Source organism: Solanum dulcamara, chromosome 8 (genome assembly GCF_947179165.1).
Source record: "Solanum dulcamara chromosome 8, daSolDulc1.2, whole genome shotgun sequence".
NCBI lineage: Eukaryota > Viridiplantae > Streptophyta > Magnoliopsida > Solanales > Solanaceae > Solanum > Solanum dulcamara.
Genome location: NC_077244.1, coordinates 40,844,175 through 40,859,608, shown reverse-complemented (window position 1 = coordinate 40,859,608; position 15,434 = coordinate 40,844,175). Strand labels below are relative to the sequence as shown.

At 37.1% G+C, this 15,434-nt stretch overlaps 1 protein-coding gene and 1 long non-coding RNA gene across 3 annotated transcripts; one reads left to right on the top strand and one right to left on the bottom strand.

Moving 5' to 3' along the window:
* The first annotated feature begins 4,537 nt into the window (after positions 1-4,537).
* LOC129899593 (uncharacterized) lies at positions 4,538-10,020 on the top strand. 2 transcript variants are annotated; one of them, XM_055974599.1, is made up of 10 exons: positions 4,543-4,767; positions 5,570-5,779; positions 6,093-6,160; positions 6,686-6,739; positions 8,008-8,271; positions 8,353-8,415; positions 8,874-8,942; positions 9,028-9,073; positions 9,531-9,581; positions 9,742-10,020. In XM_055974599.1, the coding sequence occupies exons 1-10, from the start codon at positions 4,734-4,736 to the stop codon at positions 9,744-9,746; spliced, it is 864 nt and encodes a 287-aa protein (XP_055830574.1). In that variant the 5' UTR covers positions 4,543-4,733; the 3' UTR covers positions 9,747-10,020. The 2 variants fall into 2 exon arrangements, with proteins under 2 accessions (XP_055830573.1, XP_055830574.1); XM_055974598.1 differs by having other exon boundaries at positions 4,538-4,767; positions 9,531-10,020.
* A 1,207-nt stretch (positions 10,021-11,227) lies between these two features.
* On the bottom strand, positions 11,228-13,956 carry LOC129900401 (uncharacterized). Its single transcript, XR_008769608.1, has 2 exons — positions 11,755-13,956; positions 11,228-11,471 (listed from the first exon to the last, which is right to left on the bottom strand). It is a non-coding gene; the product is annotated as an uncharacterized LOC129900401 (long non-coding RNA).
* Between the last annotated feature and the right edge of the window lie 1,478 nt (positions 13,957-15,434).

Genomic DNA, 15,434 nt, shown 5'->3' with positions numbered 1-15,434 from the left:
ACGCCATATAGATAATACCTCTATATTTTCAAAACATGAATTACTGCTGCTAACTCCAGATCATGAGTTGGATAATTTCTTTCGTGCTTTTTGAGTTGCCGGGAGGCATAGGCTATGACTCTGCCACATTGCACCAATACACAACCTAGCCCAACACCGGAAGCATTACAATAAATAGCATATCCATTTGGTCCCTCAGGAAGAATTAGGACTGGGGCCGTAGTCAGCTTATCTTTCAGCAACTGAAAGCTTCGTTCACAAGCATCGGTCCATTGGAACTTAGTTGCCTTCTGAGTTAGCCTTGTTAAAGGCGCTGAAATCGAAGCAAACTTCTCTACAAATCTTCTTTAATATCCTACTAGCCCTAGAAAACTACGTACCTCAGTAGGTGTCGTAGGTCTAGGCCAAGTCTTTACAGCCTCAATTTTCTATGCATCTACTCGAATACCATCGGCTCCAATAATATGCCCCAAGAATGCTACTAAAATCAACCAGAATTCACATTTAGAGAACTTAGCATATAACTTCTGGTGCTGGAGCACACCAAGTACCGTCCTTAAATGATCTATATGTTCCTCCTCAAATTGTGAGTATACCAGAATATCATCAATAAATACAATCACGAACATGTCTAGGAATGGCTTGAACACTTGGCTCATTAGATCCATAAACAGTGATGGAGAATTGGTTAGCCCAAAAGACATCACCCTAAACTCATAATGCCCGTATCAGGTCCTGAATGCAGTTTTTGGGATATCTACTTCCTTCACCCATACCTAATGATAGCCTGACCGCAGGTCTATCTTTGAGAAACACTTAGCACCCTGCAACTAGTCAAATAAATCATCAATACTGGGAAGGGGATATCTATTCTTTATTGTTACCTTTTTTAGTTGCTTATAATCAATACATATTCGCAGCGACCCATCTTTCTTTCTCACAAATAATACCGGTGCTCCCCAATGTAATGTGTTGGGCCTAATGAAGCCCTTTTCTAACAAGTCTCTCAATTGCTCTTTCAACTCTTTCAGCTCAGAGGGTGTCATTCTGTAGGGAGAAATAGATATATGTTGAGAATCTAGCAATACATCTATGGGAATCTCTATCTCTCGCATAGGAGGAAGACCTGGAAGTTTATTTAGAAATTCATTAACTACCAAAACTGACTGAAGAGTTGGTACTTCTGCTTCCAAGTTACGCACACGAACCGGATGATAAATATACCCCTTCCTAACCATTTTTTTATTGCCTTGAGATATGAAATGAACTTACCCCTTAGCAATGCCGTATTCCCAGCCATTCTATAATTAGTTCTCCTGGGAATGAAACTAAGCTACTTTTTCTCTATAATCAACATTAGCATAACAAGAAGCTAACCAATACATGCCCATAATAACATCAAATTTTATCATATTTAACTCTATCAAATCTGCCTTAGTGTGGCGGCCATATATAATCACCGAACAATCTCTATATACTTGCTTGGCTATAATAGAATCTCCTACCGGTGTAGCTACCTTAAATGGTTTTGTCAATCCAGGTTTTATTCCAATTCTCTTAGAAACAAAGGGAGATATATATGATAAGGTAGAGCCTACATCTATCAATGCATATATGTCCCGAGAAAAAATTGATAATATACATGTAATCACATTTGGTGACGCCTCCTGATCTTGTCACTAGTCAAAGCATATATGCGGTTCGAGGTACCACTAAAATTGGAAGCTTCACCATGACCTCTACCATGGCCTGCTGATGTATAAATACCCTGCCCCATAGGGCGCATAGTTATCGAAGAAGAACTAGTAACTAACCTAGTAGGTTGAGCTGCATCACCTAGACTACCCCCCGAATGGATACTCCCTTATCATATGGCCTTGACGGCCGCAAGTAAAGCAAGTACCTGTGGCATAATGACATTCCCCAAAATGGGACCTAACACAATGAGAATATCGAGGCAAAGATAGCCTCGATTGGCGTGAACCCCTGCTCATTTATGAACTTGAAACCCTGGAGCTCTGACCGACTTCTGAATATCCCGTGCTATCAAATATCCTTCCTATGAACTGTGGGGGTGCACCCTGGGCTGGATGAGAAGGATATCTATTATACTGCTGAGGTTGCCCACATCGAAATTCACCAGAATAACTGGTCGATCTAGCTCTCTTACGTTGGCCTCTGTCATGATCTCTATCAGGCTAACGCCCTCTATGCTGATCCTCTACCCTCTGCGTATATATCTGTACCCGAGCAATATCCATACCTAGCTGAGAAGCCATAGCCATACAGCTATCAATCAAATAACAATCTAGCCCCATCATATAACGATGCACTCTATCATCCATATCAACTACAATAGTGGGTGCATATCTCGTCAATAAATCAAACTTAAGGCTATAATCTCGAACACTCCTTCCATTCTGCCTCAAATGTAAGAATCTATCAACTCGAGCTCATCTCATCTCTGGAGATAGAAAGTGTCCAAGGAAAGCCTCCTCAAACTCATCCCATACCATTGGAGGATCACCCTCGCCCCTAGACAACTCCCAAGATTCATACCAATTAACGGCTACATCACACAGCCGATATGAAGCCAACTCAAGAAACTCAGTCTCAGAAGCCCTAATTATCCTTAATGTACGCTGCATCTGTCGAATAAACTCCTGTGGGTCATCCGTGGACCTCGACCCATAAAACTCTAGGGGGTTACAATTCAAGAAGTCACGAATCCTTAAACTATCATGTCTATCCACATGATCAACCCCTAGCCCATGCCTGCGAGTCTGCCCTGCCATTAACCTGGTCAGTAGCTGAACTTCGTCTCTCATGGCCCTATCCTCCGCCCCTAGCTGGGGAGCTAGAGGCTTAGGTACTGGGGCCTTAGAAGCTAGTGGTGGAGTTGCCCTCTGATCTGTAGCTGTCGCTGCTCTAGGTTCCTTTGGAGGTGGTGTAGTAGAGCTCGCTGACTAAAGTATATTCTCGGGCATGGATTGGGCACTGGCCCTAGTGATTCTCTGAGTATGACTAGTCTCTTCGGCTACTGATTTGCCCTTCTGGGTAGTTTTCGCTCTCTTTGGAGGCATAGTTGTAGACATGACAATCGGTTGGTGAGGGATTTTCCTAATAATATAGCTCTATCGCACAATCTAGAGTAAGAAAGAAAGACAGCATCCTAAATGTCCTGTAGCTTCTTGTTTATAGATGTGGTGCACAACACACCGATAAATAAGACTCTCCTAGACACGGTCTGTAGATACTCCAAGGATGAACTACTCTGATACCACTTTTGTCACGACCCAACCTCGTAGGCCGTGACTAGGGCTCTACTTGGACACCCATATACATACCTATCAGATATAGTTAAGCTGAACTACAAACAATATGACAACTTACATAAGAAGTCCAATAGTTCATAACATCTTCATATAAATACATTCTTATCATTTGTCTCATGTGGAGTCACCACTAATCATATCATGAAAGGACACGCAAGCCGATAAGGCTGCCATTATGTATCAATATCCACAGCACATCGTATAGACACAACTGAACAAACTTATACACAAATCACACATATGTCTACAAAACTCTAAGAGTATCAACAATATCATATGGCAGGACAGGGCCCCCGCCGTACTCTTGAATAAACAAATATATACATCAAGAGGATGGGTACCAAAATCTAGGCTTCAGAAGATTGAAACTCAAGTAGCAATGAACTGCATTGTTTGCGATCAAGAGGAGGAATCCTTTGACCATCTCTTCTTCAGATGTTTTTCAGTCACCAGGACTGGTCCAGACTCCTGAAGTGTCTGGTAATTCACAAAAATATTAGTCCATGGCAACAAGAACTAGACTAGTTGTGTAAGACAACAAAGAAGAAAGTTGCTCATGTTGAAGTTATATGCTGCATCTTTGCAATGGTTGTCTACAACATCTGAAGAGATAGGAACACTTTGAGGTTCAAGAAGGGACAAGTTGCAGTCTCAAGAACCTGTAAAGACATAGTTATGCATTTGCATCATTCAAGGAAGGAACACTGCATATTGGTAAAGTGTGCTGAACATGCTGAATCATTTTCCTTAGGTAAAGTTTATGACTTGTATGGTTTGCTTTGCTTCTTGGCTATTCTAGGTTCTATAAAGTTAACTGCTTCAACCTGGATTTGTTAAGTTTCAACTTTTGATTAATAAAAGCATCTGTTAATCAAAAAAAATCTTATTGGATTATTGATTTAACCATTAACCAAAACAATAAAAATCAAAAATTAAACCGATAATTTTAAAAATAGTTAATTCAATAACCCAATATAAATAAATAAATAATATTATTTTCAATTTAATTATCGATTAAATCAATTTTTACATGCGCTACCAGCCTATCTTCATCATGGTTGAAGGGGAAATGCAATTCTTTTTACGCAAAATTGGAGAGGAAAGATAATTTTCAGCTATAAATATATGACATAGAGTATAATATTTATCATTAACAATTATGATAAAATAATGTGGTTTCGTGCAACTAATTGCACTGTCAAGCATAGAGTCGGAGAGTGGGTGAAGAAATAGAAGTTCGTGGGCGGACATCTCAATGAAGATAGTACAGTAATATATCTAACCTCTCTACTAAGCTCACACATTTTCCATTTCCTATAAATTCCTCCTCCCCATTTTCTCTCTCTCTTATCTCTCCAATTTCTTCTTCGTTAGCCTCGGTCTCTCCGTTCAGAGCTCATGGAGTCCGCCGCCGTTCTCCGCTCCTTCCACCGTAATCTCTCCCTATCTTTGTCTTGTAGATATACATTTTCAGAAACTAATTGAATTGTTTTTTTATTTTAATGTAGTTTTATCTGTGTACGTCTGCAATTTTTGGCTTTTATCATGTAGTATATCTTAGATTAGATTCCTCATTGGCAAGAAATGAAAGCGATCTGCTTTACTTTCTTATTTTCATCCCAGATCCGACATTGGTTTAAATGCATAAAGGATGTGATTGCACGCGTATGAATTTTACTTCCTTATATTGAAGTGAGCTTTTAAAGCTGTGGATATCTCTCTGTTTTCTTCTCTGCTATTAGTTTTCGTGGCTGTAAATATGTGTTATTAGCTTAGTCTCTAAGAGGAACTTCAAACTAGTGATTCTTGATTGATGAAGCTGCAAGGTCTTTTCGTGTAATTTACTTTCACTTCTGCTGACCATAGGGACTAATGTGCAATTGAGCCAGAAAAATCATGAGTCAGAATCCTAATTAATGAGTATAAATTGATCTTGATCCAGGAAAGGACAATATTATGTTTCTCCTTCTGTTTGAACGAAAAGAAAGACCAATATTTTTTTAGATACCAGAAGAATGATTAACTTGGATCGACGAGCTTTTTCAGCCCAAAAAACTAAGAATCAATCTTTTAGCATTCACTATATCCAGTTTTTCAATTATCTTCCTGGTGCCAACCTGTTTTCTTGCATAAATGCTTTCTAATAGTTCTGCTCTAGCTATCTGTTTCGTGTGGGATATCCTCCAATGGTTCTAATAAAGTTTTCTGTTATCTTACTTTACTGTTTCTGATAGATTCGGTTGGTACCACTTCCCATGTGAGGTCAGTAATTGAAATGCCTGGCGTTATTCCAACAAATATCATTGCCTTCTCCAAGCCTTATAAGTTGCCTCTAAAGGGCTCCTCAAATGGTGCAAGGCTCATGCCTTTTCCTAACAGGCATGGTAGATTGATACTGTCATGTGCAAAGACATCTGAAACAACCGTGACAGCGAAATCTGGTGGTAGGTTACTTTGTTACTACACCAGGTGTAAATCAGTAGTTAGGGGCTAATCTTTTCTAATTTCAATTTGGCTTTTGTACTGAATGTACATCTCATTCTTGGTTAAATTGGTGTGCTAGTACTTTTTGATATCTTCCATACCGCTATGCTTGCAATCACCCTAGTAATTCATTCTGAGCAGTATGAAGATCTTCTATTGGAATCTAAAGCTTATCATTTTGGCATTTATCTGATTAAGAGTAGAAAGTAGTCTTCTGTCACATCTAACTTTTTTAGGACAAACTCCCTTAAACTGAATGAGCTGTTCTTGCAGATAGCAACCAAAAAGTGCCAACGGAGAGTAGTCCAATGCCAACAGCAACCTTTCCAAAGGGTTTTGAGGTTGGTTTATCTCTTTGGAAGTTAGAATGTCTCACTGCCTTTTTTTTTCTTTTTTCCTTTTTTATGGGTGCCGTAAGTACCTTGTGTTGATTATTTATCATTATATGCTTGATCCTTAACTTTTGGCTAAATTGATACTTCTGTATTAAAGCATGAGTTCTATGAATTTTCTTTTCTCACCATTTTCATGCAAATGCAAATTGAACTATGTAGAAACCAAGAAATCTTGCAACTTCGGCCAATCTTTGTTGGGCATTATTTGAATTTTTGATTAGGTAATTGTTTCTCATTTTTCTATATGATTTAAAAATACTGCTCATGTTTGTGGCGAACCCATAGTCACCAGTGTCATTTTACTTAATACTGGCAACCTAGTCAAAATCACGTCTTCTAGTCTTCATTAGGCAATTGTTGTAATGATGCTTTTTTATGCTGCTTTCTTATCTTCGAGAAATTTCTAGACTAGCGCTTTGCTTGCTGTGAATTTAAGCATGCTTGTTTGTATGTTCTACTAATTTTCACCAGGCTCTGATCACCGAGGTCTGTGATGATACAGAGGTAGCTGAGCTGAAACTTAAGGTAAGCATTTGTTTGTCTCCTGGTGCATCCTTTCATGTTTAGTGCATAATCACTCTGCATTTTTATTTGTTGGGGAGATTTTGAAATAGAAATGTGGAGCTATACTATAGACTGGAATACAAGACTAAAAGTCTGAGGAAGTTGGACATAACCAACAGAGAAGGTTGAAGCATGTTTTATCTTCAAATCCTATGAAATTCCAGAGTTGCTGAGTATGCATTATAGCTTTACCACTGTCACATGACCTGAAACTATCTACTAGCATATTTTAAGATTTTTTATTAGTCACTAAATCAAACCTCAGCTTGGTTGCAATTTACAGATTGATTATTTTACAAGTTAACTAGTACCAAGACTTATAGCCTAGTGGTAATTGTGGGAGAGTACAAACAATAGGTGTGGTTTGCTCCTTACAGTCTGTAGTTAGTACTAAGAAGTACAGATGTTTATCCCAACTTTCTTTTTGGTGTAACATGCAGATGATATAGAGGCCATGATAGATTTTTTGAGCTCATTACACAATACGTAATGGAGCTACCCCTTATAGATTCCCCACAGCACTTTCTGGTTGCTGGACTTTTAATACAATACCTTCTTAACTACAAAAAAACTTGTAAAAATGTGTTACAATTGTTAAAACAATTATAGAATATTGTGAGATGGTAACATTTGCTATTTCAGCACTACCCATTATTGATCTAAAAAGTGTTCGTAATAATTGTGTAAAGTTCAAGCATTGATGCCATAGGAATCGGAATTCATATATTGATACATAGTCGAAGAAAAGAAGGAATAAAGGTTCATATTGATGCCGAGAGCTTTGCAGGATTCAACAATTCTGTACCACCAAGCTTGTTCATATATAATACTGCAATGAGAAAACATAAGGTTGAAACATTTCTGCATGAAGAGTTGAAAACTGCTATTACTGTCATATTGGGACTGTAGCAAGTATCGTCCACGTGGGTTTGAAGTTGTCACCAACAATTGTGGAATGATTATGATAGTCAATTTTCTGATTTTCAGTTTGTTGTTTAGTTGATTACGGAAATCTACAAACTCCATGTTGGTTTTGACATGACATATATTGCCAGTGTAGTGAATCACTTTTGTAGGTTTCTCTCGTAAATATTTATTTATTCTTTTTGGTGGAAAAGAAATATAGTTCTAAATATTTTTTCAGAAAAATTATCTTCTGATATGCTCTGAAAGAAAAGGTTTTATGATTTCTACGGATGTTTGATTGGATATTGTGGAATTTCTCATAGGTTGGAGATTTTGAACTGCATCTTAAACGGAACATTGAAGCTCCAATAGTGGCTGCACCTGTTGTTTCCGCACCACCACCACCACCAACTAGTGCAAGCAAATCATCCATTTCATCAACAGCTGCTGCTCCTGCAGCATCCCTGGGGAAATTGTCCTCAGGAAAGATCAGCCCATTCACAAATGCTGCTGCTGAAAAATCAGCAAAAGTAGCAGCTCTAGAGGCTACTGGAGCTAGTGGTTATGTTCTTGTATCATGCCCCACAGTATGTATTTTTTGACCTGTTAAAACCTTTTAGCATGTATCATGTACTATGTCAGCAACGGCTTCCACTTTTTTATGACAGGTTGGTTCATTCCGAAGGGCCAGGACATCAAAGGGAAAGAAACAACCACCTGCGTGTAAAGAGGTAACCCATACCCATACTAAATTTAACCCTCCGGTTTTTGTTCTGAACTTTATTCTTCTTTCCGAAGGCTTCCATTTTATGGAGACCATAACCAACTTATTTCTCCTAAAATTAGATTAGTGTCCTACTATATCTCTTGACCTACTGGATGGTTGTAGGTTTAGTTCTTCAAAATAGTAATGTTTGTTATGCTGAATAACTATCATGTCTAGATATTGGAAGGGATGAGCGAGGACATCTAGCTTGTATATGCCTTGTGAGCATCTTCATTTCTTGGCTTAAAGATCTTAAGGATTGAGCCCCAGTGGTTTACTAGATCTTGGAACTCATTAGACCATTGACATTTCTTGTTGACATGTACTTTCTTGTCTTCAACGTGATGCTCACATACTAGGATTAAACCTGACAGAGGCCTTTATGGGAGTAAAGCTTAGCGCTTGAATCATGCATGTGTGCAGGGTGATGTTATCAAGGAGGGACAGATTATTGGCTTTTTGGATCAGTTTGGGACAGAACTTCCTGTCAGGGTAAGCCTTTTAAGGCATTTTTTTGGGTTAAATTATCTGCTTTCAGGGTAATATTTGGTGTTCCTATTTTTTTTTTGTTGAGCAGTCAGATGCGGCTGGAGAAGTCTTGAAAATCCTCTTTAATGATGGCGGTATGGGTCTTTCAACATTTTTTTCTTTCTCCACCTTGTTTTACTTGTCAAGTTGTCCCAGCTACAATTTCCTGCTAAATTAACAAGTATAGTGCATATGAGATATTTAAAACCACAAAATTTTCAGTGAAATACAATCACCTGGCATACTTGTACTTGTTGCAATAATCTCCTAATATATAGGTGGTGCCATATGTAGTGCCTGAGATCTAATTGATGTGTGAATGAGTTTTTTGCCATTTTGCACACATGGTTCTTAACTAACCAACTTAGCTAAGCTGTTTGCCATTTGCCCAGTATTAATGGCATACTCTTTTGATGAATCTTTGTCTTCCAAAAACATTTGACTTATATGATATGGATCTGTGCATGTATTTTAAATTTTTAATGGTATCCACTGCTCTAATGTTCTTTCTGGATAACCTCAACTCACTGTTCACTCAATGGTGCTTTGCAGAAGCTGTTGGTTATGGTGATCCACTTATTGCTGTCTTGCCATCATTCCGTGGTATCAACTGAAATAGCTGTCACCTCTAGTTTTTGATTTCTTGGAGAGTACTAATGCTGCTGTTCTTGTCCTTGTATTTCAGTCAACTCTGTGATCTTGGTCTCTTCTAATCCCACTTGGGATGCAATATTAGATGTTAACTGTAAGCTTCTTATTACAGGTTAATTCGGCTTTAGAACAATAAAAGATTGGTCTGATCGAGGTTGATAACTTTTTTTATATTTTCTGGTTGTATGATTTTGTATATTTAAATAACACTGATGGCGTTATCAAGAGGAACCAGATAAGGGTGTTGATGGTGGAGTTTGCAGTTACTGCCTATTTTTAGGAGGGGTTGATTGGAGCAACTCTGGATATTTTACCATGGAATTCAACATGTTATTTTGGTTATCACCATTCACTCACCTTATCTTATTTATAATATAACATTTTATGGATAGTTCGCTACCTTCTTTCGCACCTTGCATTTGGCAATAGTTAACCCACCTTGGCGCTCACTGGCACGGTCTTTTCTAGCATTTGAGAGCAACAAGATTTTGTATATATATACATGCATATGGAAAATCCAAAGCATCTTTCACTTTTTCAAAGATAAAATAAACGAAAAAAATCTTTTATTTTCCAGTTATCATGTTTTTTTTATCTGCTCCATACAATTTGAATTGAAAACTTCCTTATTTACTATATTTTTTAGGGAGAGGGATAAACCAGTGAATAGGTGGATGTTAGCCTAATTGCAGGAATTTAAAGGTGAACCTGAGAATCAAGCAACTGAATTAGAAACTTTTCAGAGACGTCGGAGAGAAATTGTAATATCTTTCATTAATGTAGTCTATACAATTAGATATTGTCGAAGAGTAGGATCGAGTTGCTTGTTCACCATTCTTCTCTGCAATATAGATTTTGGATTTAGGACAAAAAAGAGTGGCAATATCAGTGCTAGGAGGATAGGATATTACGGAAGATTTTGGATTTAGGACAAAAAAGAGTGGCTCGCTTGTGATATGGCAGTATTAAAATGCTAATTTATTTGTAGAGCTTGAACCTTAAAATAAATCTGATCTACCACTTCAAAAAATTTCACTCCTATAAAAATCAACCTTCTATTTCATTCTCACCTGAGCTCTCAACAAAATGGTGCTTAAGTAATTGCAGCTTCATTTCTATGTTATGTAATGTATTATCTATCTCAGCTGAAGATGATTCACTTGGTAGATAAGGTAAATGCAGAGGAAGAAGCCTTTCATAGAGAGCCTTATAATTAAGGAGCAATCTTTATAGCAGAGTGGTGAGATGTATTATCCAAATTACCAATGACATAAGTTCAACACCACCAGCCTTGAAAGTGCTTAAGCCACCTTGTTTCCTACTCTCTTGTATTGAATAGTGCAATTCAAAGGCATCTATTTTAGTCAGTCCTCAGACATAGTAATTGAGAATTAATCTGCAATTTCTGCTTCATAAGAAATTTAAAATCTCTAGAATTGGTCTTGATAATAATCTTCAGACTAAGTGTCACGGTCTAAAGTCCAAGGTCATGATGACGCCTACCCTAATCCACGGTAAACCAACTCTTCACCAAACACGATAACAAATAAATAAGCGGGAGAAGTAAAATAGAATGGCATTAAGTCTTAAAGCAAGCCTTCATAAATATAAATATTATGTGCAAAAGTTAACCAAAAAGTGTTCAAAATTTAGTGTCACCAATATAAGAGCATCTAAAACAAATACAATTGTTCAACACTACAAAATTTCTGGATAATCAAAAGATAAATAAATAAGATAGATGAAGTTAGGCTCTTGCTCCGAACACAGGGAGCTCACCAAACCTTCAGATTGAAAATGACATCGAACCAACTGAATCAACAGGATCTACTGGTGCTAGGTCTGCATCAAAAAGATGCAGCAAGATTAGTACAAGTACAATAACACGCGTACTCAATAGTCATTATGGCCGATCGACCAAGAGTTAATTTATCATACGATAGAAGGTATGATATGAATATAATAATTCAACACAACAATTCAATAATTCAGAAATACACTATAAGCAGCTGATCAAAATCTCCTGATAAGTAATGTGAAGTACAACCAAAACCAAAATTGATAATCAATGAACTGTAAGAAACTCAACGTAATGATATGCAATACAACGGACCAATGATCTTACCGGTATACATCTACTCTACAGTGGCATACTGTGAGCTAGGACTTTTATCCAATGTTAGCCAGAATGCAGGGATTGTTAGAGGACTCCAAGGTTCTAGGAGCTGGATAGGAGCTTAGCGGAGAAGCTCGAGTTATTCAACTATGGTGGATGAAAAGATAGAAGATGAAGAGTAGAATTTAATACGAAGTTTACTTGTATATTCAATTGATGATCCAATCTGTAATGATACAATGTCTTATATAGAAATGACTAATGAGAAAGAATCTTAGCTTGCTAACTGCTTCTAACTAATTCAACAGCCCGTAACTAACTGCTGATAAGGCAAGTTAACTAACTTGACCAGCTAATTCTTTTTGTGTAACAGTACTCCCAGAGCAAAGAGATCCTTGAACTCAAGGATCTAAATGAGGAAACAGTGTCGTCAATGCATTAAAGAATTCCTAAGTAGCATGATCTGCTGATTTTTTCTTCGACAATGAGTTCTCTGCTTTGCCTAACCATCAACAATTGATTCCACCATGTTGTTCAGAAGAGTGAAGATCCGCCGCTCAGGCATTTTTCCACCTGCTCCACCCAGGTTAAATCCATTTTCCCAATATTCATTTGTCTGTCTCGAGCTATTGATGGCTGCACAAAGTTGTCCATTCTGCGCAGAAAATGCAATCCTTTTAATTGTTGGACTCGTATTTCTGAATAAAGGGCTAGCAGAGTGGAATAACATAAACAACTGATTTCCTCCATTCTCCTTGAGATCCTCAAGGGTGGAATATGGACCAGAATCTCCATAATTGAGGCTTCTAATTATGCAGCAATGCAACAGTCCAGAAAGTATACCTCATGCTCAAATATTCTCATCCTCAATTGTATTACTTTCGTGTTCTAAACCCACACTTGTGTGCCTTCCTCTGTTATTAGGACAAGTGATTTCACAATCTCTTTCCATGGCCAGATTTTACTCCAAGTTTTCGTATCACTCCCAAAGTCGAACCATAAATCGCAAGAAGTCATGATCTTGGAAACAATTAAATCAAAACGAGCTTTCCATGAGAGCAGTTATTTTCCATCACTATCTAAATATTTTGTATCCAGATCACTCTCATCATTCAAAAAAAGCCAACCAAGATTCATATTTTCAAAAGCCTCGACATTTCTCTCATTATCTATAAAGAACGCATCACAAAATAAGTCTTCAAAAGCTTCAGTTTTATTGTTTCTTTCAATGGTGCCACTAGACAGAGAAAGTACATCTAAATCTCTTTTAGGCATTTCATCGAGAACCTTCCAAGTATATGGTGTCTTCTTCATTGTAGTTTCTTTTTAGTGGACATGAGAAAGATTAGAGAATTCAAAACTAACCAGCTTCTTTGGGGAATTCCCCCCGAATCTTTCTACTAACACTACCACATATTCATTCCAAGAAGGTGGTTGAATGTACTGCCTGCATTTCATAAAGGACAAGTTCCACCAAACAGCTTCACCTTCTAACTGTAGAGCAATAATGCTAATCTTCTCCTCCTTGGGAATGTTCACCATATTGAAGAATTGATCAATTCTAAACAACCAAGATCTGATATCTTCTCCGGAAAACTACAAAAACTCCAATATCGACCCTCGAGGGTAATGTGAATTATGATTAATGAAGTTACTGTGTGATTGCTCCTCTGACTGCCTTCCACCCACTGGTACTTTGTCTCCTCCTGTGGGTATTTTATCCATTTGATTCGCTCCATTTCTTGCCATTTGTTCCTTAATATCTAGTATCACCTGATCCAATTTTTCAAGATTTGAAACTTTCTTTGCTAGAGTACCAATCTCCATTAACATTTTTTGCATCAGTTCACGCAATTCCCTTACTTCACGAGAAGAACTTCCATATGCTCTTGCTGATTTTGTCATTTCTGCCAAGGATAGATTGGCTTTGATACCAATGTTAGCCAGAATGCAGGGATTCTCAGATGAATCTGGGGTTCTAGGAGCTGGACAGGAGCTTAGCGGAGAAACTCGAGTTATTCAGCTATGGTGGATGAAAAGATAGAAAATGGAGAATAGAATTCAATAGAAAGTTTGCTTGTATATTCAATTCATGATTCAATCTGTAATGATACAATGCCTTATATAGAAATGACTAATGAGAAAGAATCTTATCTTGCTAACCGCTTCTAACTAATTCAACAGTCCGTAACTAACTGCTAATAAGGCAAAGCTAACTAACTTGACCAGCTGATTCTTTTTGGGTAATAAGGACCACCCATGGATGACTCGCCACCTCCATATAATTGTCTAAAATAATTTTCCTCATTTATCCTCGATATCATTAATAATCCATCACCCATAACTATTTCTCATTAAGATTTATCTCTCGATTATATTTATCGTTACCTTATCCTTGATCAATGACAATAGATGTGAATGCATGATCACAATAATAAATTATGTTCATCTGCAACACGAATAAATTTTTTTCTTTCAACAGTGTCCTTAGTTCAATAACTTTCTCAACTAAGTATATTGCTTACCAATAGAGTCCTTAGGTCAATAACTTTTTTAAATAGCAATATTTATTTGAAAATAATGCCCTTGGTAATAACTTTATCAAATAAGAAGATTGTTTTCAAAATATTGTCTTCAGGCTAATAACTTTCTAGAATAAGAAGATTGTTTTCAAAAAAGTATCCTCAAGCTCACAACTTTCTCAAATAAGAGGATTGATTTCAAAAAAGTGCCATTAGTATATCTCTTTCAAACAGGTACCCATGAACCAATAATTTAACCTTTAAAATAGTGTCCTTTTAGGCCAATAAATCATCTATGGTATGGTATAGCACTTTTTGAGAAAGAGTTAGAGTTAGACCGAGTTAAGTTCAATGAAATTTAAAGAGAAGTATTTTACTCACGGTTAATATATGAGCATTATTGGATATTTTTGGGAGTAGCATTGACTATCGATTTGTGTAAGAGTTTAGACAACTCAAACTTTATAAATTACGTAGCCAACGTAGGATAAGATCGTACCATTGGTTTGGGCAACTCCTAACTTCAGTCCCTGATAATGACTTTTATATGGATCCATGAGTTGAGTTTGCGTCTCATGTTCTGGCAAGGTAATGGACAGCTCTGGCAACATGATAAGTATGTTATATCATCACGAGGCTCAATGATGGTTGTTGGTTAGAGAAACTCTTCAAAAGAGAAAAATACTACTTTTATTTGAGTTGCATTCATTGGCTTATTATTTTTACTATAAAGCCTTAATATTTCCTTCTACTTGAATGCTTTACTTCGGTCGAGTTGTTTCCAATATTTCTTTTTGTGAGTATCCAATTCAGTTATTTATCTATTCAACCATTTTACATGCCGTACATTTCATGTACTAACGTCTTTCGACGCTGCATATTTTTATAATACAGACACAGGTACTAGAGATCATCAATAGACGCATCGTTGAAAATCGTACTTCATGAACGTTTGGTTAAACCTCCTTACTTTCGGAGGGCTCCTTTACAGTTTATTCTTTTTATTATTAGTAGTTCTTCTGAGGTAGTTGTGGACCTATCCCGATACCTATTCATAGTTATTTAAAGACTTCATAGACAGAGTACAAAGGTGATGAGTGGTTTTTTTTACCCATATTTCTTGTCTTTAAATTCATAATTTCCTTGTCTTTAAACACAATTGCGATG